Source organism: Dipodomys spectabilis, unplaced genomic scaffold (genome assembly GCF_019054845.1).
Source record: "Dipodomys spectabilis isolate Male_0828 unplaced genomic scaffold, ASM1905484v1 ptg000118l, whole genome shotgun sequence".
Taxonomy (NCBI): domain Eukaryota; kingdom Metazoa; phylum Chordata; class Mammalia; order Rodentia; family Heteromyidae; genus Dipodomys; species Dipodomys spectabilis.
In genome coordinates, this window is record NW_024870795.1 from 6,926,992 (window position 1) to 6,953,360 (window position 26,369).

Consider the following 26,369-nt stretch of genomic DNA (forward strand, 5'->3'; position numbering starts at 1 on the left):
AAACTACACAAAGGTGTAGTTATTTAATTAAAGGAAGACTACTTGTCCTGTGGAAGCAATTTAAGGAAATAAGTGGATACATTATACCAAGTATATGTTTCTTCAAGAAGAAAATACAGGGGCTGGGAAGGTGGCTCAGTGGTAGAGTGCTTGCCTTGTATGCATGAGGCACTGGATTCAATTCCTCAGCACCACATAAGCAGAAAAAACCTGGAAGTGGCACTGAGGCTCAAGTGGTAGAGTGCTAGCCTTGAGCTGAAGAGCTGAGGGACAGCGCCCAGGCCCAGAGTTCAGGCCCCACAACCGACCAAAAAAAAAAAAAAAAGAAGAAGAAAATACAAAACCTTTTTTTTTTTTTTTGGGGGGGGGGGGAGCGGTCAGTTGTGGGACTTAAGCTCTGGGCCTGGGCACTGTCCCTCAGCTCTTCAGCTCAAAGCAAGTACTCTACCACTTGAGCCACAGTGCCACTTCTAGTTTTCTGGTGGTTAATTGGAGATAAGAATCTCACAGACTTTCCTGCCCCAGCTGGCTTTGAACCTCCATCCTCAGATCTCAGCCTCCTGAGTAGCTAGGATTACAGGCATGAGCCACTGGCACCCGGCTTAAAATCAATTTTTTGTTTAATGGATAAATATAACGTTTTACAGGAGAGTGGTAGTGGTATATGGAAATTTAATTTCCTGAGCTAATCTCCCTCAGAGCCCAATATCAATCTTGGACTCAAGGGAATGCTTTTCTTTCTTGGCCAAAACTGATACGTGGGATTACTTTGTTGTATTAGAAAGGCAGAAAAATATCAGGTGTTCCAGAGAAGTAGTCAGGGATTTTCTGAATTTGAGTAAGGCATTACTACCTTTGGAACATCCGACTGTGAAACAAAAACAAAATCACCATGTGTGACTTCTCGGATAAGCAGATTCCATCTGAATTTTTTCTTCAGCTTCTATGTCAATAAAGCTTATTATAGAAGAGCACAAATATGAACACATACAAAACCACACACACACACACACAAGGTAACCTTCCAGAATCCCAATAACACAAAAAGAACAACACCTGGCCATAGGAAAAACTCTTTCATCACACACAGCACACAATACTTACTTTCCTCTGACATGGGAAGGTTTGAAGCAAGGCTTGATGTTTCTGGTTTCTGATCATTGACATCTGTGTTGCTTGCTTGACTAGGAGAAGCAAAATAACACATTAGTGCCTGATAGACTTGTACAGTACAAAAAATGCTGAGCTCAAACCCATTTTTTGCTAAGTTATATAAGAGGCCACAGAATCAGAGGGAATACAACAGAGGGGCCCATCAGCTGCACTGGATATGGATGAAAATGAACTAAGCAACTCAAGGGCAGCAATGGGAGGGAGGGAATGAAGAGAGAAAGAGGGAACAGCTTACACTAAGCAAAAGGAAAGAAATGTATGTATCCCCGGATGTAGAAGAAATAGTTATACTGTCAAAGCTCATAGAATTCACAAATATTAGAGACAATGATAATGACAATTTGCCTTGTAAAGGTTAAAATGTGTTTGTGACTTTTAGTATCACTATCTCACAATTCTGTGAAATTTGTGAAATTTATATAATCAATCTCAATAAAAATTATTGTTAAAAAAGTTTTTAAAAATTATATATGTGGGGCTGGGAAGATGGCTCAGTGGTAGAGCGCTTGCCTTGCATCCCTGAGGCCCTGAGTTCGATTCCTCAGCACCACAAAAGCAAAAAGAAAAAAAAGCCGGAAGTGGCACTGTGGCTCAAGTGGTAGAGCGCTAGCCTTGAGCTGAAGAGCTGAGGGACAGTGCCCAGGCCCAGAGTTCAGTCTCCACGACCAGACCCCCCCCCCCCAAAAAAAATATTATATATGTGATGCTTCTAAGCAGGCGTTCTGAACCCTAATAATGGTTCAATTTACTCTTCTCTTGCACTTAAAAGTCTTTTATACCTAGCATTGAGAAAGCTTTTTTCCCCACCCCCTTCAGAAATTGACCCACAGAGGGCTAGGCAAGTATTCTACCATGGGGCTACTACAGCCTCAGCTCTTAGTTCTTTTGTTTCTGTATTCCTCTCTTCTTTCCTTCTCTTCCTTCCTTCCTTCCTTCCTTCTTCCTTCCTTTCTTCCATCCTTCCTTTCTCTCTCTTTCTTTCTTTCAGAAATTAAGATAAATTCTGAAAGGTAAGCAATGTCAAAGACAAGCCTTTATATTAGATACTATAATAGTGGGGCCATGCCACTGAGATTCTAGAACAGAAATCAATCCAACTCAAATTCCTTATAATGTTCTCCCTTTTTCTTTTCCTACGTCCCACTCTCCATTTTCTTACCAGAATAGCATAGTGGTTAAGAGCACAACTATAGAGCCAGGGTGGCTTAGTTAATATTCCACCCTGCCAACTAGCTCTATGACTCTAGAGAAGTCTGTGGAGTTCACCTTGCCTGTTTCTTTACTGTCAATGAGGATATAGAACCTATTTCATACAGTTGCTATGAAGATAATGATATTACATAAAAAGCATATAAAGCTAATAAGCAAGTATGACATAGTTTCAAAAAGGAGGAAGAAATCAAGAATGCTTGCAAGGGAGTGATGGCAGATTCCTGAAGTCCTTTCTGAGGAAAGGATGAGGGGGAGATAGAAAAACATGACATATCATTCAACTGGAAGTGTGTGAGACATCATATAGAGCATTCGTGTGTGTGTGTGTGTGTGTGTGTGTGTGTGTGTGTGTGTGTGTGTGTGTGTGTGTGTGTGTGTGTGTGTGTGTGTGTGTGTGTGTGTGTGTGTGTGTGTGTGTGTGTGTGTGTGTGTGTTCCTGTGTGCAAGCTCCGGACCTAAGGCTTGAACTCAGGGCCTGGACACTGTCTCCCCTCACCCCCCACCCCCATGCCGGTCCTGGGCCCAGAACCTAGGGCCTAGGGCTGTCTCTGAGTTTTTGTTGTTGTTTTTACTCAAGGCTTGAGATCTACCACTTGACTCACAAATCTACTTCTGGGTTTTTGGTGGTTAATTAGAGATAAGCATTTCAAGGACTTTCTTGTACAAGCTAGCTTTGAACCATGATCCTCAGATCTTAATCTCCTGAGTAGTAGGATTACAAGTGAGGGCAACTGGCTCCTAGCTTGGTATAGCATTCTCCCCCTCTCCCCTCCTCCAGTTGTTGGGCCTGAACTCTGGGCCTGGGCGCTGTCCCTCAGCTCTTCAGCTCAAGGCTAGTGCTCTACCACTTGAGCCACAGCGCCACTTCTGCCTTTTTCTGCTTTTGTGGTGCTGGGGAATCAAACCCAGGGCCTCATGCATGTAAGGCAAGCACTCTACCACTGAGCCACCTTCCCAACCCTTGGCAGAGCATTCTTAAAGTTAACGTGTGATGCAGTTACTAGCTTATTTAGTTGGTAGCACCTTAAAGGAGGTCAGAACTGTGGAAAGGTTAAATAAAACATGGTGTCAAGGAAGGTAGAGCACATGAGAAAAAGAAGCTGTCTCCTTTCTGGAGAGGAGTGGAGCTTATGACTAAGGAGTCACAAATGTCATTAGGCAATAAATGTAGAATTCTTTGCATTTCCACGTTTTGGTTTATGTTTACTATTTTGTGGGCTGTACGTTTGGCCAAAGAAATTAGCATTTTTTGAACAAGGCTCATGCTTGTAATCCTAGCTACTCAGGAGGTTTGGATCTGAAAGCTGCAGGTCAAAGCCAGCCCAGGAAGGGGAAAAACAAGTCAGAAATGGAAATAGGGCTCAAGTGGTAGAATGAAAAACGAAAAGGTTAAGGGATAGCACCTAGGCCCTGAATCCAAGCCCTAGTAACAGAAAAAAAAAAAATAGCCTTTTTTATTTTTACCACTCAATCTTCCCTACATAGTACAGTGCCTGATATACAAAATTAGTTCATTACATATCATTAAACAAATAATGAATGCATGAGAAAAAATATCAGCCCATGTATTCTGAGGAAAAGCTAGTTTGGGGACTGGGAACATGGCTTAGCAGTAGAGCACTTGCCTAGCATGCATCAAGCCCTGGGTTCGATTCCTCAATACACAGAAAAAGCTGAAAGTGTGGTGATATGGCTCAAGTGCTAGCCTTGAACTAAAAAAGCTCAGGGACAGTGGTTAGGCCTGAGTTCAAGCTCCAGGACTTGCAAAAAAAAAAAAAAACTATTTTGGTGGTGGTGGTGGTTGTCGTTGTCGTGGGGCTGAAACTCTGGGCCTGGGCGCTGTCCCTCAGCTCTTCAGTAAAGGCTAGTGCTCTACCACTTGAGCCACAGCACCACTTCCAGTTTTCTGGTGGTTTATTGGCGATATGAGTCTCACAGACTTTCTTGCTCTGGCTGGCTTTGAACTGTGATACTCAGATCTCAGCCTCCTCAGTAGCTAGGATTACAGGCGTGAGACACTAGTGTCTGGCTTGAAGGAAATTTTTAAATTTTAGTTTTTGAAGATAGTGTTCCATCATATTGCTATATTCACTATATTGCCCTGCCTAGCCTGGTCTTGAACTCCTGGGCTCAAGCAATTCTATTTTGGTAGGCAAGTACTCCACTACTTTGACCCATGCTCTAAAACAAGTGATCCTATTTGGAAAGAAAATAAACTACAATAATTTCTAAATATATAACTAGTCAACTCAAACCATGCCTATATACGAATGAGCACAAGAAAAAAACTTAAATGCATCATTAAAAAAATCCAGCTTTACATACCTTAATGGTTGTTCTCCTGGTTCCTGCATCTTGGCCTTTTTCACCTGCAAACATAAAATATGAAGGAACCAATGTAGTAACCTGTCTTTAAAATCTAGTTCCTCAAATGCAGTTGGCCTTCAGTATATGTGGGAGATTGGGTTCAGGAACCCTCACCCATAACAAAGTCTGTGGATGTTATATAAAATGATACCATATTTACACATAGCCTTATACATCTTTCTATACACTTGAAATCATCTCTAGCTTCCTTATAATTGGTCATGTAAAATGTATGGATTTTTTTTTTTTTTTTTGTCCGTCGTGGGGCTTGAACTCTGGGCCTGGGCACTGTCCCTCAGCTTTTCAGCTCAAGGCGAGCACTCTACCACTTGAGCTACAGCGCCACTTCCGGTTTTCTGGTGGTTTATTGGAGATAGGAGTCTCACAGTCTCTCCTGCCCAGGCTGGCTTTGAACCGCGATCCTCAGATCTCAGCCTCCTCAGTAGCTAGGATTACAGCCACCAGCGCCCGGCAAATGTATGGAATTTTTTTTTTTTTTTTTTTTTGGTCCGGTCGTGGGGCCTGAACTCTGGGCCTGGGCGCTGTCCCTCAGCTCTTCAGCTCAAGGCTAGCGCTCTACCCCTTGAGCCACAGCACCACTTCCGGCTTTTTTCTTTTTGCTTATGTGGTGCTGAGGAATCGAACCCAGGGCCTCAGGCATGCAAGGCAAGTACTCTACCACTGAGCCACCTTCCCAGCCCCTGTATGGAATTTTTATACTGCATTGTTCAGGGAATATGAGAAGGAAAAGATTTGTACATGTTTAATAGCAATGCAAATCTTTTGCCCAATATCTTTGGCCTACAGATGAATAAATCTGCAGGTAAGGACCACAGATACAGAGGGCTGACTAAAACATACTAATACATACTAACAAATAAGGATAACTAAAACGGGCGCTGGTGGCTCACGCCTATAATCCTAGCTAGTCAGGAGGCTGAGATCTGAGGATCGCGGTTCAAAGCCAGCCCAGGCAGGAAAGTCCCTGAGACTCTTATCTCCAATAAACCACTAGAAAACCAGAAGTGGCGCTGTGGCTCCAGTGGTAGAGTGCTTGCCTTGAGCTGAAGAGTGCAGGGACAGCGCCCAAGCCCAGAGTTCAAGCCCCACAACCTACCAAAAAAAAAAAGGATAACTGTTTCCTTTCCTCCCTTCCTTCCTCTCTCCCTCCCTTCCTAAGCTAGTGCTCTAACACTTGATCCACAGCTACAGCTTTCTGGTTAGTTAACTAGATTAAGAGTTTCATGGGGCTGGGAAGGTGGCTCAGTGGTAGAGTGCTTGCCTTGCATGCATGAGGCCCTGGGTTCGATTCCTCAGCACCATATAAGCAAAAAGAAAAAAGCTGGATATGGTGCTGTGGCTCAAGTGGTAGAGTGCTAGCCTTGAGCTGAAGAGCTGAGGGACAGCTCCCAGGCCCAGAGTTCAGGCCCCACAACGGAACCCAAAAAAAAAAAAAAAGTTTCATGCACTTTCCTGCCTGGGCTGGCTTTGAACTGTGATCCTCAGATCTCAGCCTCCTGAGCAGTTAAGAGACCTACACCCATCTCATCCTTTCGTTTTTTGCAAAAGCACTCTTTCTAGTTTATAGTATACAAAGTGATTGGTTTCATTATGACATCTTCACCTTTGATCATATTCACTTTCAATAGCTTCTTTGTCCCCTCCCATTGGTCTCTTTACTCTTTCTAAATAGTCTCTCTTCTACTTTCATGTATTTTTTTCTTTTAATCTAGATTTCACATATGAAATAAAAGAGTATTTATCTAAATGTGACTTATTTCACTTATGACAATCTCCAGTTTCACTATTTGCATATAGATGACATGATTTCCTTCTTTCCAGGAACTGGGGGGAGAATTGATAAATGTAAGTGTCCATGAAATACAAAAACAGATGCACATATAATGCAATATGCGTATGGCCATATATATTTCTACTCACTGAAAATCTGATAACAAGCCAAGATATTATCTACTTAATCATTTTGATTTTGGCTGTTCATAGGAAGCACTTACATCCTAGAACACTTTATTAAGACTTTATTACTGCCAAGCACTGGTGGCTCACACCTGTAATCCTAGTTACTCAGTAAGCTAAGATCTGAGGATCAAGGTTTGAAGCCAGTCTGGGCAGGTAAATTGTGAGACTCTTTTTTTTTCTTTGTTTTTTTTTTTTTTTTTCCCAGTTGGTCGTGGGGCCTGAACTCTGGGCCTGGGCACTGTCCCTCAGCTCTTTAGCTCAAGGCTAGCACTCTACCACTTGAGCCACAGAGCCATTTCCAGCTTTTTCTGCTTATATGGTGCTGAGGAATTGAACCCAGGGCCTCTTGCATGCAAGACAAGCACTCTACCACTGAGCTACCTTCCCAGCCAATTGTGAGACTCTTTTCTCTAATTAACCACCAAAAAGCTGGAAGTGGGGCAGTGACTCAAGCAGAAAAGCTCATGACATCACCTAGGCCATGAGTAAAAGTACCAGGACTGGCACACACATACACAAAGTACTTTATTACTTGTGCAGCTAAAGAGACATTGGGCCTGATGTGTTAATGAATTTTTGTAATTCTAGCCACTTAGGAGACTGAGGCAAGAGGAGCAAAAATTTCAGGGTAGCCTGGCAAAATTGAGAGCCAGTCTTACAAACCAAATAAAAACAAGGGGGAGAGGAAGGGGCATGGCTGATGGGCCTGCCTCTCCAGTTTGAGGCCTTAAGTTCAAATGGCAGTACTTTAAAAAAAAAAAAGAGGAACATATTTGTGGCACAGCCCAAGTGGTAGAGCACTTGCCTAGGATGAACAGGAGCCAGGGTTCAACCCTAGCAGCAACAAAATAGAACAGAATGCCAAACAACAACAACAACAAAAATACACACACACACACAAAATATTCCATATTGACTGAAGGCTATTACGTTGATTTTATTCCTTATATACACAGGATATAAACAGCATGCATTCCCCACCCCTCACCGTGGTAGCTGAGTTTGAATTCAGCCTAGAGCTTCCTAGGCTGGCATTTTACTACTCGAGTCATGCCCTCAGGCCCCCAAACAGCATACTTTAGTTACAGTACATCACAAGGACAGAAGATCAAATGGTTAGTACCTAGATTTGGCAGGAAAAGGCACTCCTAGCAAGTAACACTAACAAGACTTCATTTATATTCTCATAAGTGACCTTCCAAAAAATGCAAAAATGGTCTCTATAAGTCAGGAATCTTCCCTCTGCCTTCTGACTGCACAGCCTCTATGTTAAAAGAATATGAAGAGCAGACTGGAACAAGAATAAGAAATACGCAGAGGCTGAGGATGCTGCTCAGTGCTAAAGAGTCTTGCCTGCTGAGAGGGACTGCAACTTACTTAGTGAGAGGCACTGAAGAGGTAACATTAGTTCTTGCTACTTCACAATTTTTCCAGCTTTCCAGTACCACAGACACCTTAACCAATTAGATCTTAAAACTTTTAACCATCAATTAATAGATGCTGGCATCCATCAATTAACAGACATTTTTTCCTAAGTATACAGAAAGGACTTTTCAATAATCTTAAAATGTAGCCATCAATCAATAACTAGCACTAGTTGGTAGTTTCTGGCACCTAATTTCTCCTTGCTATCTTCAAATGCAATCATGTTATTCAGTATACACTGTGTGGGAAATGAACTATGTAAATTGTAGGCAGGGATGGGAGGGGGAAATTGGAGGAAAGCAAAGGAAGGGGTGACACTGTCAAAAAAAGAAATGTACTCATTACCTGACTTACAAAAGGGCAAACCCTCCATACAACACCTTAATAATAACAATAAAATTAGCCGGGCGCCAGTGGCTCACACCTGTAATCCTATTACTAAGGAGGCTGAGATCTGAGAATCGAGGTTCAAAGACAGCCAGAACAGGAAAGTCCATGAGATTCTTATCTCCAATAAACCACCAGAAAACTGGAAGTGGTGCTGTGGCTCAAGTGGTAGAGGACTAGCCTTGAGCTGAAAAGCGCCCAGGCCGAGTTCAGGCCCCACAACTGACAAAAAGAAAAAAGAAAACACAATAAAATTATCTTTTAATTTTTTTCTCTCTTTACCCAGGCCTTTCTTTTTTCCTTTTTCTTTTATTGTAAAGATACCGTACAGAGGGAGTTACAGTTACATGGGTAAGGTAATGAGTACATTTCCTATCAAGCATTGTTACCCCTGAGGGCAGTTCAAAGCCAACCAAGGCAAAAAAAAAAAAAAAAGCTCATTGATTAATCTCTGATTAACTAGCAAAAAGCTGAGCTGAGGGCAAAATTCAAATGGTAGAACAGCCATGAGTAAACAAGCAAGCCCAGTACTAAGTTCAAGCCTCAACACTAGCATAACAAAACATTAAAAAAAATTTATACTCTGCAACTTTCTTTACCCAACTCTTCTATACCAAGCCCTTACTTCCCCGCCTTAAATCAATACTCTTTAGAAACTGAAAGCAATTAGAAAATCTTAGATTAAAAATAAAACATATTTTTCTTGTAGAAATGGTTATATACATCTAATAAACAAATGTCCTGCTTTATTTTCTAAAAACTGTAACTAGCCACTAATTTTTTTAAATGCCATTTCCAGATTTCAATAGTCACTTCATACTGCAGATTTTTAGAAACAGACTCTTTAGCATTAAGTTAGTTAAATAGGAGTTTAAGAACATGCAACGTGCACCTGTAATGTAATCCCAACAATGGGGAGGCTGAGGCAGGAGAATTTTAGAGTTCAGGGCCAGTCAGAACTACATAAACAATTCTGTCACAAAACAACATGAAACAATGTTGTTGTAAAGAGAAACTATTAAAGGAACATTTTCCTTATTTTCATTTCTAATTTGGTACTTCTAAGTCTTATTCAATAATAGTTGTCTTCAGGTTAGCCTTTCTACAATCAACTTACAATTGTTAAAGAAAGTACTTACTGGTTGCTCTGGTAAATCTTGCTCTTCTTCCATGAGGACTAATATTTCTTTATTATGCTTATTCGACCGGATTACAAACCTCTTTCCGCAGTCTTCACAGTCTGTTTTTGAAAAAAAAGAGGGGGATTCAAAGCTTTTATACTGTTAAAAGTGTTATCATTGAGGCCATCAGAGAATAATTTTTTAATATTTTGCTACTCCCGGCTTTCTACGTTAGTTCCAATCTCCAAATCTCTCACTTGCACGTGGCTTTTCAAAACTGACATGCTGCACCAAGTCAAGAGAGTTATACACAATGACTTTTCTAATAGCTTACAAGAGCCAGCACGTGGAACCACTTCTGTTGGTTACTATGGGGCCCGATGCATTCAACATCTTACAACAACAGCCATGTGCAGATAATAAGACATTTTTTTTTTAAGGATTAGCGTTACATTTAAAATGATACAAATTGGCCTAGCAAGTCAGTAAGTGGCGATAGCATCTAACCTGCTTTAATGTAGAACATTTACATAACTGTCAACGCTGACACATTGAGTCACTTTAAAAAGGACAAACTGGCATGTGTGTTAAATACATATGTAGTCTGTCTACTTGAAATCAACTTAAAGGAAAATGGAATTCTGGACCTGAATAATAAAGACAAGTACAGTAAAGCTTTAAATGTTATACTCAAAGAAAAATAATCATGTAAAACTAGGACCCAATTTAATTCTGAAATGAGCTTCACTAAATATAGTGCAAGTCTTTTTTTTTTTTTTTGGAGTGGGGGGGTGCCAGCTCTGGGGCTTAAACTCAGGGCCTAAATTCTGTCTTGGAGCTTTCTTGTTTAAGGCTAGCAACCTACCACTAGAGCCACAACTCCACTTTCAGCCTTTTGGACATAAGTCTTATGGAGCCAGGAGCCAGGTACCCATTGCTCATGCCTATAATCCTAGCTACTCAGGAGGCTGAGATCTCCTAAGGATGATAGTTCAAAGCTAGCCTGGGCAGAAAAGTCCCCATGAGACTTTTACCTCCAATTAACCACTCAAAAAACTGGAAGTGGCACTGTGGCTCAAAGTGGTAGACGTCTAGCCTTAAGCAAAAAAGCTCAGGGATAATGCCCAGGACCTGAGTTCAAGCCCCACAACCAACACACACACAAAAAGAAAAAGAAAAGAAAAAAAAAAAAGAAAAATGTATGAAGAAAACGTCTCTATATCCTTAACTTCCCATATTCCCCTTTTTTGGGGGTCATTCGTGGGACTTTAACTTGGGGCCTGAGCACTGTCCCTTAGCATCTTTTTGCTCAAGACTAGCCATAGCTTCACATCTGGTTTTTGAGTGGTTAACTGGAGATAAGAGCCTCATGGGAACTTTTCTGCCTTGGCTGGCTTTGAACTGTGGTGATCCTCAGATCTCAGCCTCCTGAGTAGCTAGGATTATAGGTGTGAGCCACCAGTGCCCAGAACTTATGTTTTTAAAGTCCCACTGTTTCATTTATTCTCCCAACTACTGTACCCAGTTTAACCTAAACTACAGAATTTTCCTGAAGAAACAATGGAAACAAATGAGTGCTGTAAGAAAATGAAAAGCCGCAGCAGTACAGTGGCACCACTGCTTTGGTTCAATTCAATCCATGTGGAGGGCACACATAAGAACAGGAAAAAAAGAGGAATGAGTAAGGGGTACACCTGGATGAGAATCGCTGACAATAAGATGGCACAGCCCAGTGGAAAAAAGTCTCTTCAACAATCGCTATTGGGAAAACTGGGCAACCATATGCAGAAAACTTCAAGTGGATCCCTGCTTGTCACCATGTACCATCAACTAACTCAAAGTAGATCAAAGACCTCAATGTCAGACCCAAAACAACTGCAAGGGAGAAGAGAGACCTCAGAACTTAAAAGTATAGGCAGAAACTTTCTGAATAGAGTCCCAGGAGCACAAAAGATAGGGGAGAGACGCAACAAGTGGGACTATATTAAAATAAGAAGTTTCTACACAGCTAAGGAAACAGTGACCAAACTAGAAAGACAGCAAACTAATTGGGAAAAGGTCTTTACCAGCAATACATTAGACAAAGGCCTAATATCCAATATATACAAGGAGCTCAAGAAACTAACCTCTCCCAAACTTAATACATCAATTACTAAATGGGCAAGGGAGATAAAGAGACTTCTCAGAAGAGGTAAGAATGGCAAAGAAACACATGAGGAAATGCTCATCATCCCTGGCCATAAAGGAACCATGAAATACAATCTTACCCCAGTTAGATTGGCCAACATTTTCAATTCTGCCAACAACAAATGCTGGCAGGGATGTAGGGAAAAAGGAACCCTACTGCACTGCTGGTGGGAATGTAAACTAGTACAACCACTCTTGAAAGCAGTCTGACGGCTCCTCAAAAAACTAAACATAAACCTTCCCTCTGACCCAGTCATACGACTCCTAGGCATCTACCTGAGCATCATAAACCAGGATATGATAAGGACATCTGCACAACCATGTTCACTGCTGTACTATTCACAAATGCCAAGATATAGAAACAACCCAGATGTCCCACAATAGATGAGTGGATCCAAAAAATGTGGTACCTATATTTTATATAGTCATTAGAAAGAATAAAATGTCATTTGCAGGAAAATGGATGGTACTAGAAGAAATCATGTTAAGTGAGATAAGTCAATATCAGAGAGACAAACAGCACAGTTCTCCCTAATATGTGGACGGTAGATCTAAAACACAACGGGACATAATAAAACACACAACATTCTAGATACTCATATACAGAAAGACCAAAAGATTCTTAGGAGAAAATCACAAAGGTACAATACCCAAGCACCTCTTCATACGCATATAAAATAATACACATATCAAAACAAACTCCAAAGATATGGAAACAAAGGACTTTTTTCTTAAATTGTTTTCTTCTTTGATGACTCTGTATTCTTTATTTTTTTTTTGGGGGGGGGGGGCCGGTCGTGGGGCCTGAACTCTGGGCCTGGGCACTGTCCCTCAGCTCTTCAGCTCAAGGCTAGCACTCTACCACTTGAGCCACAGCGCCACTTCCGGCATTTATCTTTTTGCTTATGTGATGCTGAGGAATCGAACCCAGGGCCTCAGGCTTGCAAGGCAAGCACTCTACCACTGAGCCACCTTCCCAGCCCTGTATTCTTTATTTTATATATGGTGTATCCAGTGCACATCAGTGGGAGGGCACAGAATCAGAGGAGAAAGGGTGAAAAAGTGCAGCAGTGCAGCACACTGGACACTGATGACAGTGAACTTTACAACTCATGGGTGGAGATGGAGAGAATGAGGGAACAATGATACTATGCAGAAGGAAATGTACTTATTACTGACATATGTAAAGGTAACCCGGCTGTATATCACCTCTAAAACAACAATAAAGTAATGGGGGGAAAAAAGACGGCACAGCCTTGGTCTAGATGACACAAGGGAAAACAAGTGTAAAGGCAGAAGCACTTGGTGCTCAGGGCATCTGTGTGCGGCTCGTGTGCAGAGCCGCAGAAGCCACATTCTCTCTCCCACTACATGACGCACAGAAGCTCACGGCAGCTCCCTTCCCTGGGCTTGTTTTTCTCAACTCAGAAGAATATAATCCATGTGACCGAGAAACTGATTCGTAACTGTGGAAAGTGAAACGTTCCTGTTTTACCTGTTTGTATCTATATTACTTAAGTTAAAATGTCTTTGCTTTCATGGGATTATGGTATTATCTAAATGTACATTATGAACATATGTAATTTCAACTCACAAAAGAAGAGCAAAATAGGGCTGGGAAGGGGTACAGTGCTTGCCTTGCATGCATGAGGCCCTAGGTTCGATTCCTCATAAGTAGAAAAAGCTGGAAGTGGTACTGTGGCTCAAGTGGTAGAGCTGAGGGGCAGTGGCCAGGCCCAGAGGTCAGGCCCCACGACCAACAACAACAACAACAAAAAAGAGCAAAATAGAAATAAAGTATAACGTCTTCATTTACTATTTGTTGAATGTTTTGTGTAACAAATTCTTATCTACAAAAACAGTGGTCTGGGCTGGGAAGGTGGCTCAGTGGTAGAGCGCTTGCCTTGCATTGCCTGAGGCCCTGGGTTCGATTCCTCAGCACCACATAAGCAAAAAGAAAAAAGCCGGAAGTGGCGCTGTGGCTCAAGTGGTAGAGCGCTAGCCTTGAGCTGAAGAGCTGAGGGACAGCGACCAGGCCCAGAGTTCAGACCCCACGACTGGACCCAAAAAAAAAAAAAAAAACAGTGGTCTCTAGTTACTACATTCTAGGCAAGGGATTCGGAGAGGGCACCTTGCCCCACCGGGGAAAGGCTACAAACCCATGTCTGGACATAGGAAGGCAGGGAGGACGTAACAAAGATTCAATAAATGTGCTTTATTTTTTTATGTTTTTGGTGCCAGTCCTGGAGCTTGAACTAAGGGCCTGGGCGCTTGTCCCTGAGTTTTTTGCTCAAGGCTAGCACTCTACCACTTAAACCATAGTTCCACTTATGTCTTTTTGGTGGTTAGTTGGAGATAAAAATCTCAGACTTTTCTGCCAGGGCTGACTTTGAATAGTGATCCTCAGTTCTCAGCCTCTTGAATGGCGACATTACAGGAGCAAGCCACTGGCATCCAGCTAGTCTGATCAACTTTTTTTTGTTGGTCAGTTGTGGGGCTTGAACTCTGGGCCTGGACACTGTCCCTCAGCTCTTCAGCTCAGGCTAGTGCTCTACCACTTGAGCCACAGTGCCACTTCTGTTTTTTCTGGAGATTAGAGTTTCATGGACTTTCCTGCTGGGGATGGCTTTGAACCACAATCCTCAGATCTCAGTCTCCTGAGAAGCTAGGATTACATGTGTGAGCCACCAGCACCCAGGTAGTTTGGTGAACTTTTATGCCCAGGCTGACCTTGAACTATAATCCCCCAATGTCTACCACGCAAGTAAGCTAGGATTATAAACTTGAGCCTGCCTGCCCTAGCCCTAAAAGTTTTTTTGTTTGTGGTTGTTTTTCTTTCCCCTTTCTTTTTGGTGATCCTAGGAGTTGAACTCACGGCTTTGGCACTTATTAGGCAGGCACTCTACCTCTTAAACCATGATCCAGCCCTTTTTTCTTTTTCTTTTGCTATTTTTCAAATAGGGTCTTACATGTAGGCCCAGGCTGGCCTAGATTTCAATCTATCTGTTATGTTTCCCACTTCGTCAGAATGACAGGCACCCATGTCATTTACTAAAATGGGGGTCTGGCTTTTATGCTTGAGGTTGGCTTTAAACAGCAATCCTTCAATCTCAGCTTCCCCATTAGTTAGAGTTACAGGCTCGAGCCAATGACATCAGGCTCCTACAAGTTTTTTCCTTCCTTCTCCCTTCCTTCTTTCCTTTCTTCCTTCCTTTCTTCCTTCCTTTCTTTCTTTTCTTTTCTTTTTTTTTTTTTTTTTCCTTGCCTGTCCTAGGGCTTGAACGCAGAGCCTGGGCACTGTCCCTGAGCTGCTTTTGCTCAAGGCTAGCGCTCTACCACTCGAGCTGCAGCACCACTGCTGGCTTTTTCTGTTTATGTGGTACTGAAGAATCAAACCCACTGCTTCCTGCATGCTAGACAAGCATTCTACCAAGCCACATTCCCCCTACAAGTTCTAATGTTGCCATTTTGTATCAATTTTTGCAAGTGGCACATGCTATATAACATACTCATACTCATTAGCAATGAGATAAAATATAACAGACATATATCCCAGTACTTGATAATAAAAGTACAATATTACTACAAAAATTGTAGTATTCTCACTTCTATTTATTTCTTCTAATTCAATTTATGATTTATTTTTACCACAAATGAAAGCTGACAGTATTCTATAAGACTGATTTTTTAAAAAATCATATCATTGGGCTGGGAATGTGGCTCAGTGGTAGAGCGCTTGCCTTGCATGCATGAGGCCCTGGGTTCGATTCCTCAGCATCACATAAGCAGGAAAAAAAAAAAAGCCGGAAGTGGCACTGTAGCTCAAGTGGTAGAACGCTAGCCTTGAGCTGAAATGCTGAGGGACAGCGCCCAGGCCCAGAGTTCAGGCCCCACGACCGGACCCAAAAAAAAAAAAAAAAAATCATATCATTATAGCAACTGTGATATGAAAGTGGCAAGTGGATCTTCATGTAATTAAGATGTAATCGAAACTTGGCCAAACAGATGATTGAAATTACAAACATATCTAGTTTGTATTTAAGACTCTTTAGAGCACTTGTGCAGTTAAGTCTCCTCACAATTTTCTAATTTCATTTCTTACTAGTTTCTAAATATATTTGTTTGGTTTCTAAATATACTTGTGTTACCATTTCTTTTGGATAAGAGCTTATATTCATGTGCCTTCACAGACAGAATACATAGAAAACATAACATTGAGAATAGAAATATTTCTGAGGATTTTACATCTCCTTTCCTGCAAATGCTAACAATGAAAATATAAAAATAAAACTTCAGTGTGGTTTAAAGGCACATGGTTCTCTTCTGCTTTGTTCTGAGACAAGGTCTCACTTTGTTGCCCAGCTAATCTCAAACCCATGGGCTCAAACCCATGATCCTCCTCCTGCCTTATCACTGACAGTAGCTGACACAACAGGCAAATAGCTCCTGCCAACACAAGTTTAAACCCCATTGTAATTTCACATGTTTAAAACAAAGCAACATCTTTTTTTTCTAATTTACTTTATTGTTATATATAGCAGGGATACTTTTGTCAGGTATTAAGTACATTTCCTTTTACACAGTGTCATCTGTCCCTTCGTTCTCTACCATTCCCTCTGTCCCTTTTCCACCCAACAAGTTGCGTAGCTGACTTTCATCAATGTCCAGTGCACTCCACTGCTGCACTTTTTCATCCTTTGCTTCTGATTCTGGGGCCTCCTCCCTCCACCTTCCCACAGATATGCACGTGAATATACCATATATAATGTAACGAATACAGAGTTGGGCTGGGAATGTAGTTTAGTAGTAGAGTGCTTGTCTAGCATGCATGAAGCCCTGGGCCTGATTCCTCAGTACCGCATAAACAGAAAGAGACAGCAGTGGTACTGGAGCTCAAGTGGTAGAGTGCTAGCCTTGAGCAAAAGAAGCTCAGGGACAGTGTCAGGCTCTGAGTTCAAGTCCCAGGACAGGCAAAAAAAAAAAAAAGAATACAGAGGGGCTGGGAAGGTGGCTCAGTAGTAGAGTGCTTGCCTTGCATGCATGAGGCCCTGAGTTTGATTCCTTAGTACCACATAAGCAGAAAAAGGCGGAAGTGGCACTGTGGCTCAAGTGATAGAGCGCTCGCCTTGAGCTGAAGAGCTGAGGGACAGCGCCCAGGCCCAGAGTTCAAGCCCCACGACCGACAAAAAAAAAAGAAAAAAGAAAAAAGTCCTTCAGTTCAATATCTAAGCAACATCTTTTGACAATATGTAAGTCATGGTTTTTATGTTATAAAATAGTGTTATAAATAAAACCTTTTTTTTCTTTAAGGTGGTTTCAGGCTGGTGACTTGTGCCTGAAATCCTAGCAACTCAGGAGGCTGACATCTGAGGATTGTAGCTGAAAGCCAGCCTACGCAGGAAAGCCCAAGAAATGCCTATCCAATTAACCACCAAAAAAGCCAGAAGTGGAAGTGTGGCTCAAGTGGTACAACACAAGCTTAGGCAAAAAGAAGCTCAGGCACATTGCCCAGGCCCTGAGTTCAAGCCCTAGAACCAGCATGTGCTCATGCACGTGCACGTGTGTGTGTGCGTGTGCACGTGCGCACAGACACACACACACACACACACACAGAGGAAAACTTTAACAAAGCTTCACATTAGCAGGTGCTCTATTGCTGATTCACATCTCCCTCTCACCCTCTAGAAATCCAAAGAGAATTAATCAATAACAAATATTTAATTTCAAAATCTCAGTTAGATTTGAGGGGATGGTACTGGGGCTTTAACTCAGAGCCTCACACTCTTACTTGAATTTTTTGCACAAGGCTAGTGCTCTACCATTTGAGCCACACCTTCACTTCCAGCTTCTTGTTGGTTCATTGGAAATTGGAGTCTCAGGATTTGTCTGCTCCAGATAGCTTTGGACCCTTGATCTTCCACATTTTAGCCTCCTGAGTAGCTAGAATTATAGATGTGAGCCATCTCAGTGCTCGACCCCAACTATTGATTCCTACTTGTTAATTTTTTTTTTTTTTTTTTTTGTCCGTTGTGGGGCTTGAACTCTGGGCCTGGGCGCTGTCCCTCAGCTCTTCAGCTCAAGGCGAGCGCTCTACCACTTGAGCCAGTGCTCCACTTCCTACTTTCCCATAATAGAAACAAAAAAATCCCTAAGACACTAGAAAAACAAAACCTATTACCATATTGGAAAAAAAAATATAAAATATGAAATTGAGAAACTGGACCTTAAGGAATATACTGTCAGAAAAATTGAGTATCAATATGGAGAAAACATATCAATACCACACATTATGATTAACTAAAGATACATAAAGAACTAAGAGTTCAAGTAGTTTGGGTACTTGTTGGGTCAGGAACATAACTCAATGGTAGAGTGCTTGCCTTTCAATCTCTGATTCAAATAATTAGATTTTGTTTTGTTTTTGTCGGTGGTGGAGCTTGAACTCTGGGCCTTGTACTGAACCTCAGACCTCAGCTCTTCAGCTCAAGGCTAGCGTTCTACTACTTGTACAGTATCACTTCCAGTTTTCTGGTGTTTTATTGGAGATAAGAGTCTCATGGACTTTCCTGCACAGGCTGGCTTTGAATTGTGATCCTCCTATCTCAAGCCTCCTTAGTAGCTAGGATTACAGGTGTGAACCACCAGCGCCCGGCCTTCCAAAGTCTTTTAATGGTCACCTTATGTAAATATATTTTACCTTATTCAAACTAGCCAATTTGAGCAGATTGTGAACCTGAGCTCAACCAATCTGACCAGAGAAGGTAAACAGGGGAACAGGTTGCCTGCTCTGTATGCTTACTTGTCAGAGTTTTAACTGATCATGCACACTTCTGCAGAAGTAAAATTTGCCTTTCTAAGACGTTCTTTTCTTTCTTTCTTTTTTTCCTGCCAGTCCTGGGGCTTGAACTTAGGGCCTAAGCACTGTCCCTGAGCTTCTTTGTGCTCAAGGTTAGCATTCTACCACTGGAGCCACAGTGCCACTTCTGACTTTTTCTGAGTAGTTTATTGGAGGTTAAGAGTCACTTTTCTGCGCAGGCTGGCTTTGAACCCCAATCCTCAGATCTTAGTCTGAGTAGCTAGGATTACAGATGTGAGTCACTGGCACCCAGCCAGTTCCTTATTTTTGTATCCATCATTGTGACTCCAGTGGTTCTTGGACAGCATATTCATAGCACTATCCAACTGTGGCAGAGTGAACAAATTCTTCTGGTTACTTTATTTAGGAGGCATGGCTAACATGGCATGGCATTGTCAGCTGTAAGAATATTTATAGTAACTTTTTGCCAAAAGAATTCACCAGAACTTACTGAGAAAGTTACATAGATAGGCTGCATCAAATCCTTTTTTGTGTGTGTTGTTTTTCTCTTTTTCTTTTTCAAAAAAATTTCACATAGCAATTATACTCTGAGTTGATCATTTCAACTGTGATTACTAGGAAGGTCCCTCACCTATGGTGGAGATATCTGAACCAAGTCCTTTCAGGAAGGAGGCCTGAGACCAGTGCATAAGGGTTAAGGAATCTCTTAGTCACAACTGTAAGAAGTATGAAGCTGTTGCCCCAAATTCTTTTGTTGGTGGTGGTGGTAATGGTGGTGGTGGTGCTTACGGGGCTTGACTCTGGGCCTGGGTGCTGTCCCTCAGCTCTTCAGCTCAAGGCAAGCGCTCTACTACTTGAGCCACAGAGCCACTTCCAGTTTTTTTCTCATTGGAAGTAAGAGTCTCATGGACTTTACTACCAGGGCTGGCTTTGAACTGTGATCCTTGGATCTCAGCTTCTTGAGTAGCTAGGATTACAGGCCTGAGCCACCAGCACCCAGCCCAAATTCTTAATAAGAAAGCTACTTTACTAGGAACAGACTCATAACAGAAAGAATTGCCTTCACAATTCCTAATACTACTCAGAAAATCATCTTTTGAAGTTGTCTATAAAATTATCTTTAGTAAAAAAAAAAATGAGCGGGGCGCTGGTGGCTCACGCCTGTAATCCTAGCTACTCAGGAGGCTGAGATCTGAGGATCGCGGTTCAAAGCCAGCCCGGGCAGGAGAGACGTGAGACTCCTATCTCCAATAAGCCACCAGAAAACCGGAAGTGGCGCTGTAGCTCAAGTGGTAGAGCGCTCGCCTTGAGCTGAAGAGCTGAGGGACAGCGCCCAGGCCCAGAGTTCAAGCCCCACAGCCGACAAAAAAAAAAAAAAAAAAATATATATATATACATATATATATATCTTTAGTAAAAATCAACACAAACTTTTACTGGTTTCCAGTAAAATTCCGAACTTTAATCTTCAGAATTCCTTCATCTGTGGGCTGGGAAGGTGGCTCAGTGGTAGAGTGCTTGCCTTGCATGCATGAGGCCCTGGGTTCGATTCCTCAGCACCATATAAGCAAAAAGAAAAAAGCCGGAAGTGGCTCTGTGGCTCAAGTGGTAGAGCGCTAGCCTTGAGCTGAAGAGCTGAGGGACAGCACCCAGGCCCAGAGTTCAGGCCCCACGACCAGATCCAAAAAAATAAATAAATTTCATCTGTAAAGTTAACATAGCTAAGAAAATTGCTTTGTTGTTGTTGTTGGTTGTAGACTTGAACTCAGGGCCTGGGCACTGTCCTTGAGCTTTTTCCGCTCAAGGCTAGCGTGCTACCACTTTAAGCCACAGAGCCACTTCAGTTTTCTGGTGGTTAAGTGGAGAGAAGAGTCTCATGGACTTTCCTGCTCAGGCTGGCTTCAAGCTGTTATCCTCAGATTTCAGCCTCTCAAGTAGCTAGGATTACAGGTGTGAGAGCCACTGGTGCCTGCATTTTTTTCTGTAGGCACGAGCCTAACACAACACAACATGCTATCATGAATATTCTAAAAGACTCGTTGCTTCTAGTTATATTGGAAAAAAAATACCTAGGCACCAGTGGTTCTTAACTGTAAATTTTGGTACTTAGAAGGCTGAGATCTGAGGACTAGTTTGAAGCCAGCCAAGGTAAAAAAAACCTAAGAGTCTATCTCCAATTTACCAGCAAAAAGTCAGAAGTGAAGATCTAGCTCAAATAGCAGAGTACCAATTTGAGTGCAAAATCTAACAAGAGCTTAAAGGCCTGAGTTCAAGCCCCAGTACTGATACAAAAAAAGGGAAAAGAATTTATCTCATTAGATCCATTTTCTACCATTCTATATATCTCTTTATCCCATCTATATAACTATCCTATTTATGAAATAGGTCACCAGTATTTGAGTAACATTATTTAACATTTACTATACTAATAAAATTAAGTCCTGGGACTGGGAAGGTGGCTCAGTGGTAGAGTGCTTGCCTTGCATGCATGAGGCCCTGGGTTCGATTCCTCAGCACCACATAAGCAAAAAGAAAAAGGCTGGAAGTGGTGCTGTGGCTCAAGTGGTAGAGTGCTAGCCTTGAGCTGAAGAGCTAAGGGACAGCGCCCAGGCCCAGAGTTCAGGCCCCACGACCGGACCAAAAAAAAAAAAAAATACAAATACAAAAAATAAAATTAAGTCCTGGGCTGGGAAGGTGGCTCAGTGGTAGAGAGCTTGCCTTGCATCTATGAGGCCCTGGGTTCGATTCCTCAGCACCATATAACCAGAAAAAAATAAAAGCCGGAAGTGGTGCTATGGCTCAAGTGGTAGAGTGCTAGCCTTGAGCTGAAGAGCTGTGGGACAGCGCCCAGGCCCAGAGTTCAGGCCCATGATCAGACCCCCCAAAAAATAATAAAAAAATAAATAAAATTAAGTCTTTTGAAATATGTGTGTATATATATGTATATATGTGCATATATATACATATATATGTATATGTGTATATATGTATGTATATCTATATGTTAGCTGTCAAAAGAACAATAAAACCTAAGTTGTTCAGTTCTTTTATTAGTGTTTTATTTCTTCAAATTTATCCACTTCTTCAAAAATCTGCAGAGAGGGCTAGGGGAATGGCTTACATGGTAGAGCTGCAGAATAGCAAGCCTACTACCCTGACTTAAGAGCCCTGAACTGCCCTTACCAAAAAATCTGCAAGATAATAATATCATCCCTTATCATTTCAGTGCCGTTATTTCAGCCAAAAGGAGAAAAAATAAAAGAGAAAGAAAAAGAAAGAAGCAAGTTAAAAAACCCATTATTTTACCCATTTCAACAAGACTCATGTCCAGATAAAGCAGATTTGGCAAGTATAAAGTATTTTTGGAGTATAAACTCTGGAGCAAGACTACTTAGGTTCAAATATGAGCTTTAACACTAATGAGTGGTGTGAAATCTTAGACAAATGATTTAACTTTCCCAGGTCTCAATCACTTCTACAAAACGTGAATAATAGTGACTTTCTCCCAACTTGTTGTAAGGATTAAATGTGTTAATACCCACAAAGCTCTTTTTTTTTTTTTTTTTTTGGGTCCGGTCATGGGGCCTGAGCTCTGGGCCTGGGCGCTGTCCCTCAGCTCTTCAGCTCAAGGCTAGCACTCTACCACTTGAGCCACAGCGCCACTTCCGGCTTTTTTTTTTTCTGGTTATGTGGTGCTGAGGAATCGAACCCAGGGCCTCATGCATGCAAGGCAAGCGCTCTACCACTGAGCCACCTTCTCAGCCCCCCCTCCCACCCCCAGCAAAGCTCTTAAAACAGTGCCTAGTACATAATAAACTTGATGTATTTGTTCAAGAAAAAGAAATAAGTGGAGCTGTGACTCAAGAAGTAGAATACCTACCCTGAGCATAAAAGACAAGCGAGGCCCTGAGATCAAGCCCCAATACAGGCAGAAAGCAAGAAAGAGAAAGGAAGGGAGGGAGGGAGGGAGGGATCTCAGCCTCCTGAGTAGCTAGGATTACACTTGTATAATCACTTATTCCCAGCCCTAAACTCTCAAGTCCAAATAACAAGATATTCCTATGAGAGATGAAACAGGGCTGGGAATGGGGCTTAGTGGTAGAGTGCTTGCCTAGCATGAATGAAGCCCTGGGTTCAACTCCTCAGTACTACATAAACAGAAAAGACCAGAAGTGGTGCTGTGCTCAAGTGGTAGAGTGCTAGTCTTGAGCAAAAGAAGCTCAGGGACAGTGCCCAGACCCTGAATTCAAGCCCAGAACTGGGGGGAGAGAGAGAGGCAAGGGGGGGAGGGGGAGAGTGGAGAGAGAGAAATACACAGAGAGAGAACTACAGAGAGAGAGAGAGAGAGAGAGATATGAAATGAGTTGAACCTATAGTTCTGATAACGTTTACTTGGTCTTGCTCCTAAAATTCTACACAATAAGTTTCTATAAAGTCCTCAATAAAAGATGTTTTCAAGCTTTTTGGCAATCTAAGACACTGTGTGTCAATCATGTCCTATTATTCAGCAAATATAAAGAACTCAATGTAGTCAAGAATATTCCCAGGAGATCCGAATGTGCATCGACAGTACTAATAGCTAACATTTATGGAATGTTTTTTATACGTCAGGACTGTTCTTGGTACTTCTATTTTTATTTATTTTTTGTTGGTCTTGAGGCTTGAACTCAGGGCCTTTGCAATGTATTTAGCTCTTTTGCTCTAGGCTAGCACACAACTTCTTTGAGCCACAGCTCTATTCTCAGTTTTTGAATGGTTCACTGAAGATAAGAGGCTCATGACCTTTCCTGCCTAGGCTGGTTTCAAACCTCAATCCTCAGATCTTAGCCTCCTGAGTAGCTAGGATTACAGGTGTGAGTCATTGGTGCTTGGCCTTGGTATTTCTTTTTTTTTTTTTTTTTTTGGGTCCAGTCGTGGGGCCTGAACTGTGGGCCTGGGGGCTGTCCCTCAGCTCTACAGCTCAAGGCTAGCGCTCTACCACTTGAGCCACAGTGCCACTTCCAGCTTTTTTCTTTTTCCTTATGTGGTGCTGAGGAATTGAACCCAGGGCCTCAAGCATGCAAGGCAAGCGCTCTACCACTAAGCCACCTTCCCAGTCCCTGGCCTTGGTACTTCTAATATACTAATTCTTTCAATATACATCTGAGAGGCACTATTTATTTTCTTCATCATGTAATAGATGAGAAAACTAAGGCAGAGAGAACAACTTGCCAAAAGTTCCTCTTGCCCAAGGTGACTTAATCTAGTAAATGACTAACTCAAGCAAGTTGGCCCCACAGCCTGAGCTCACAAAGCACAGCTAAATGCCCCACAACAGAATATTACAATGCCAATGGCTTCAAATTGGGCAAGGTAAAACTGTATTTTATGACCTGCTATAGCCACCAATAGCCAGAATTCATAGACCAGGTAACAAGAAGGCAGGTTTTCTGGGCTGGCTGGCTCAAATGGTAGAAAGGTTGTCTAGCATGAACCAGGCCCTGGGTTCTCTAGCAGTAATGGGGGGGAGGGAGGGGGAGGGTTGGGGATTAATCCTTTTCTCATTCTTGGGCCTTCCAAGTGAGTATAAGTTAATGCAACCTACCTTCTATTTTCCTTCCTTTTCTTCCCTTCCTCCTTCCCTCTATTTATTTATTTATGCTTGCAATGGGGCATAAATTCAGGGCCTAGAACTCAGTGCCAACTTCCTTAGGGCTTTTTTTCCCCCTCAAGGCTGATATTCTACCACTTAAGCAACAGCTCTACTTCTTGCTTTTTGGTGGTTAACTGGAGATAGGAGTCTCATGGACTTTTCTGTCAGGGCTGACTTTGAATCACAATTCTCAGATCTCAGTCTCCTGAGTATCTAGGATTACAGATGTGAACCACCAACTAAGTGAAATGCTTTAAATAGTGCCAGCCACATAGGAAATGGTTACTCTGTGTTAAGAGGTAGTACTGGTAAGAATAGGAGAGAGAGTATGCTGGCTGACTCTTACTCTGATGGTTAGGACAGGCTGAAAATGGTTATATTTACATATTTACAAAACCTGAACTAGGACAATAAATAAATGCAGTCTACTATCATAAACCCTAATGATTTCTTAGTTGTGATGTTACATTCACGTGACATACAAATATGAGCAAACTGCCTCATTTCTCAGTCCTTTTTCTTGGTTTACAAAGCCTGGAGTGGGGCCAGAAGAACAGTAGAATAAATCAGCATTGTAAACTTTTGGCTAAATGCCAAGAACAGAAGCAATCTTTTTGAAAGGCAACTGAATGGCCCGAAACTTTAACTGAGAGATGAGAACTAGAAAAGTATTCAGAAGATAGAGCTCTGTATAAGAACAAGAATTTTCAAGCTCATGATTCTAAGACTACCATTTTTAAAATCATGTATCTAGAAGGCAGAAATTGTAATGGGGCAGTATAACTGCATTTTCTCAATTGTTCTAAGCCATATTTTGTTTTTGTTTTTGGGTCTAGTCGTGGGGCCTGAACTCTGGGCCTAGGAGCTGTCCCTCAGCTCTTCAGCTCAAGGCTAGCACTCTACCACTTGAGCCACAGCACCACTTCCAGCTTTTTTCTTTTTGCTTATGTGGTGCTGAGGAATCGAACCCAGGGCCTCATGCATGCAAGGCAAGCACTCTACCACTGAGCCACCTTCCCAGCTCCCAAGTGACAATTCTTACAGGTAATAATACTTCATTTGTTACCAGATTCCATGATTTGCAACTGTTTTCAAAATATTCAGAAAACTAATTTATTCACCTCCTTCTTTCCCATATATAATTAAATTTATTTGGGAATAAAAAAGACATAAAAGTAAAATGATTAATAGTATTTTAAATGGCTATCATTCACATTTTGGGGGGGGGGGGGGGGTGGTCTGGTCATGGGGCCTAAACTCTGGGCCTGGGTGCTGTCCCTCAGCTCTTCAGCTCAAGGCTAGCACTCTACCACTTGAGCCACAGCACCACTTCCAGCTTTTTTTTCCTGCTTATATGGTGCTGAGGAATCGAACCCAGGGCCTCGTGGATGCAAGGCAAGGGCTCTACCACGCAGCCACCTTCCCAGCCCATCATTCGGGTTTTTTGTTTGTTTTTTTTTTTTGGTCTTTTGTGGTTGTGCAGCCTGAACTCTGGGCCTGGGTCAGCTCTTTGGCTCAAGGCTAGAGCTCTACCACTTGAGCCACAGCCCACTTCTGGTTTTCTGAGTGGTTTATTGGAGATAAGAGTCTCATGATCTTTCCTGCCTGGGCTGGCTTTGAACCGTGATCCTCAGATCTCAGCCTCCTGAGTAGCTAGGATTACAGGCGCTCACATGGGCGTCTAACTCGGTGTAGCTCCTGAGCAGGGTCTTGGGGCCTACCCCTGCCCGCTTTGCAGAGGTCAGCAGGCAGTACTCCTGCTGGGTGTCCTCAAACCAGCGCCTGTGCGGAGGAGGCCGCAGATGTAATTGAGGTCGTGCTCGTCCTCGCAGTTGGCCCAGCTGGGGAACGCTGATTTGTATCATTGAAGCAGAGGCCCTCGGGTGTGAAGCACGAGGAGCGGGTAAGACCGGGGCAGAATGGGGCTGCAAAGACCACGGCTGCCGTTCTCGCTCTGCTGGAAGTTGGACATGGCACAGCACTGGGTCAGGGGGGAATGCGGTCTGCGGCCAGTCCCACCTCCAGGGAGCTCACTGCTTCCAGAAGCCCCCCTTAAGGGACTTGAGCA

The 26,369-nt window shown here is 42.4% G+C and overlaps 1 protein-coding gene across 2 annotated transcripts in view; it reads right to left on the reverse strand.

Annotated features, from left to right (window-relative positions):
• The window catches only part of Eya3 (EYA transcriptional coactivator and phosphatase 3), an 84,296-nt gene that overhangs the window by 52,879 nt on the left and 5,048 nt on the right, over nt 1–26,369 (reverse strand). For both annotated transcript variants that reach the window (XM_042688681.1, XM_042688680.1), the window contains exons 2-4: nt 9,684–9,784; nt 4,711–4,754; nt 1,105–1,184 (exon numbers count right to left, since the gene is read on the reverse strand). In XM_042688681.1, the coding sequence (XP_042544615.1) occupies nt 1,105–1,184; nt 4,711–4,754; nt 9,684–9,716 (157 nt within the window). In that variant the 5' untranslated portion in view covers nt 9,717–9,784. The remainder of the gene's footprint in view (nt 1–1,104; nt 1,185–4,710; nt 4,755–9,683; nt 9,785–26,369) is intronic.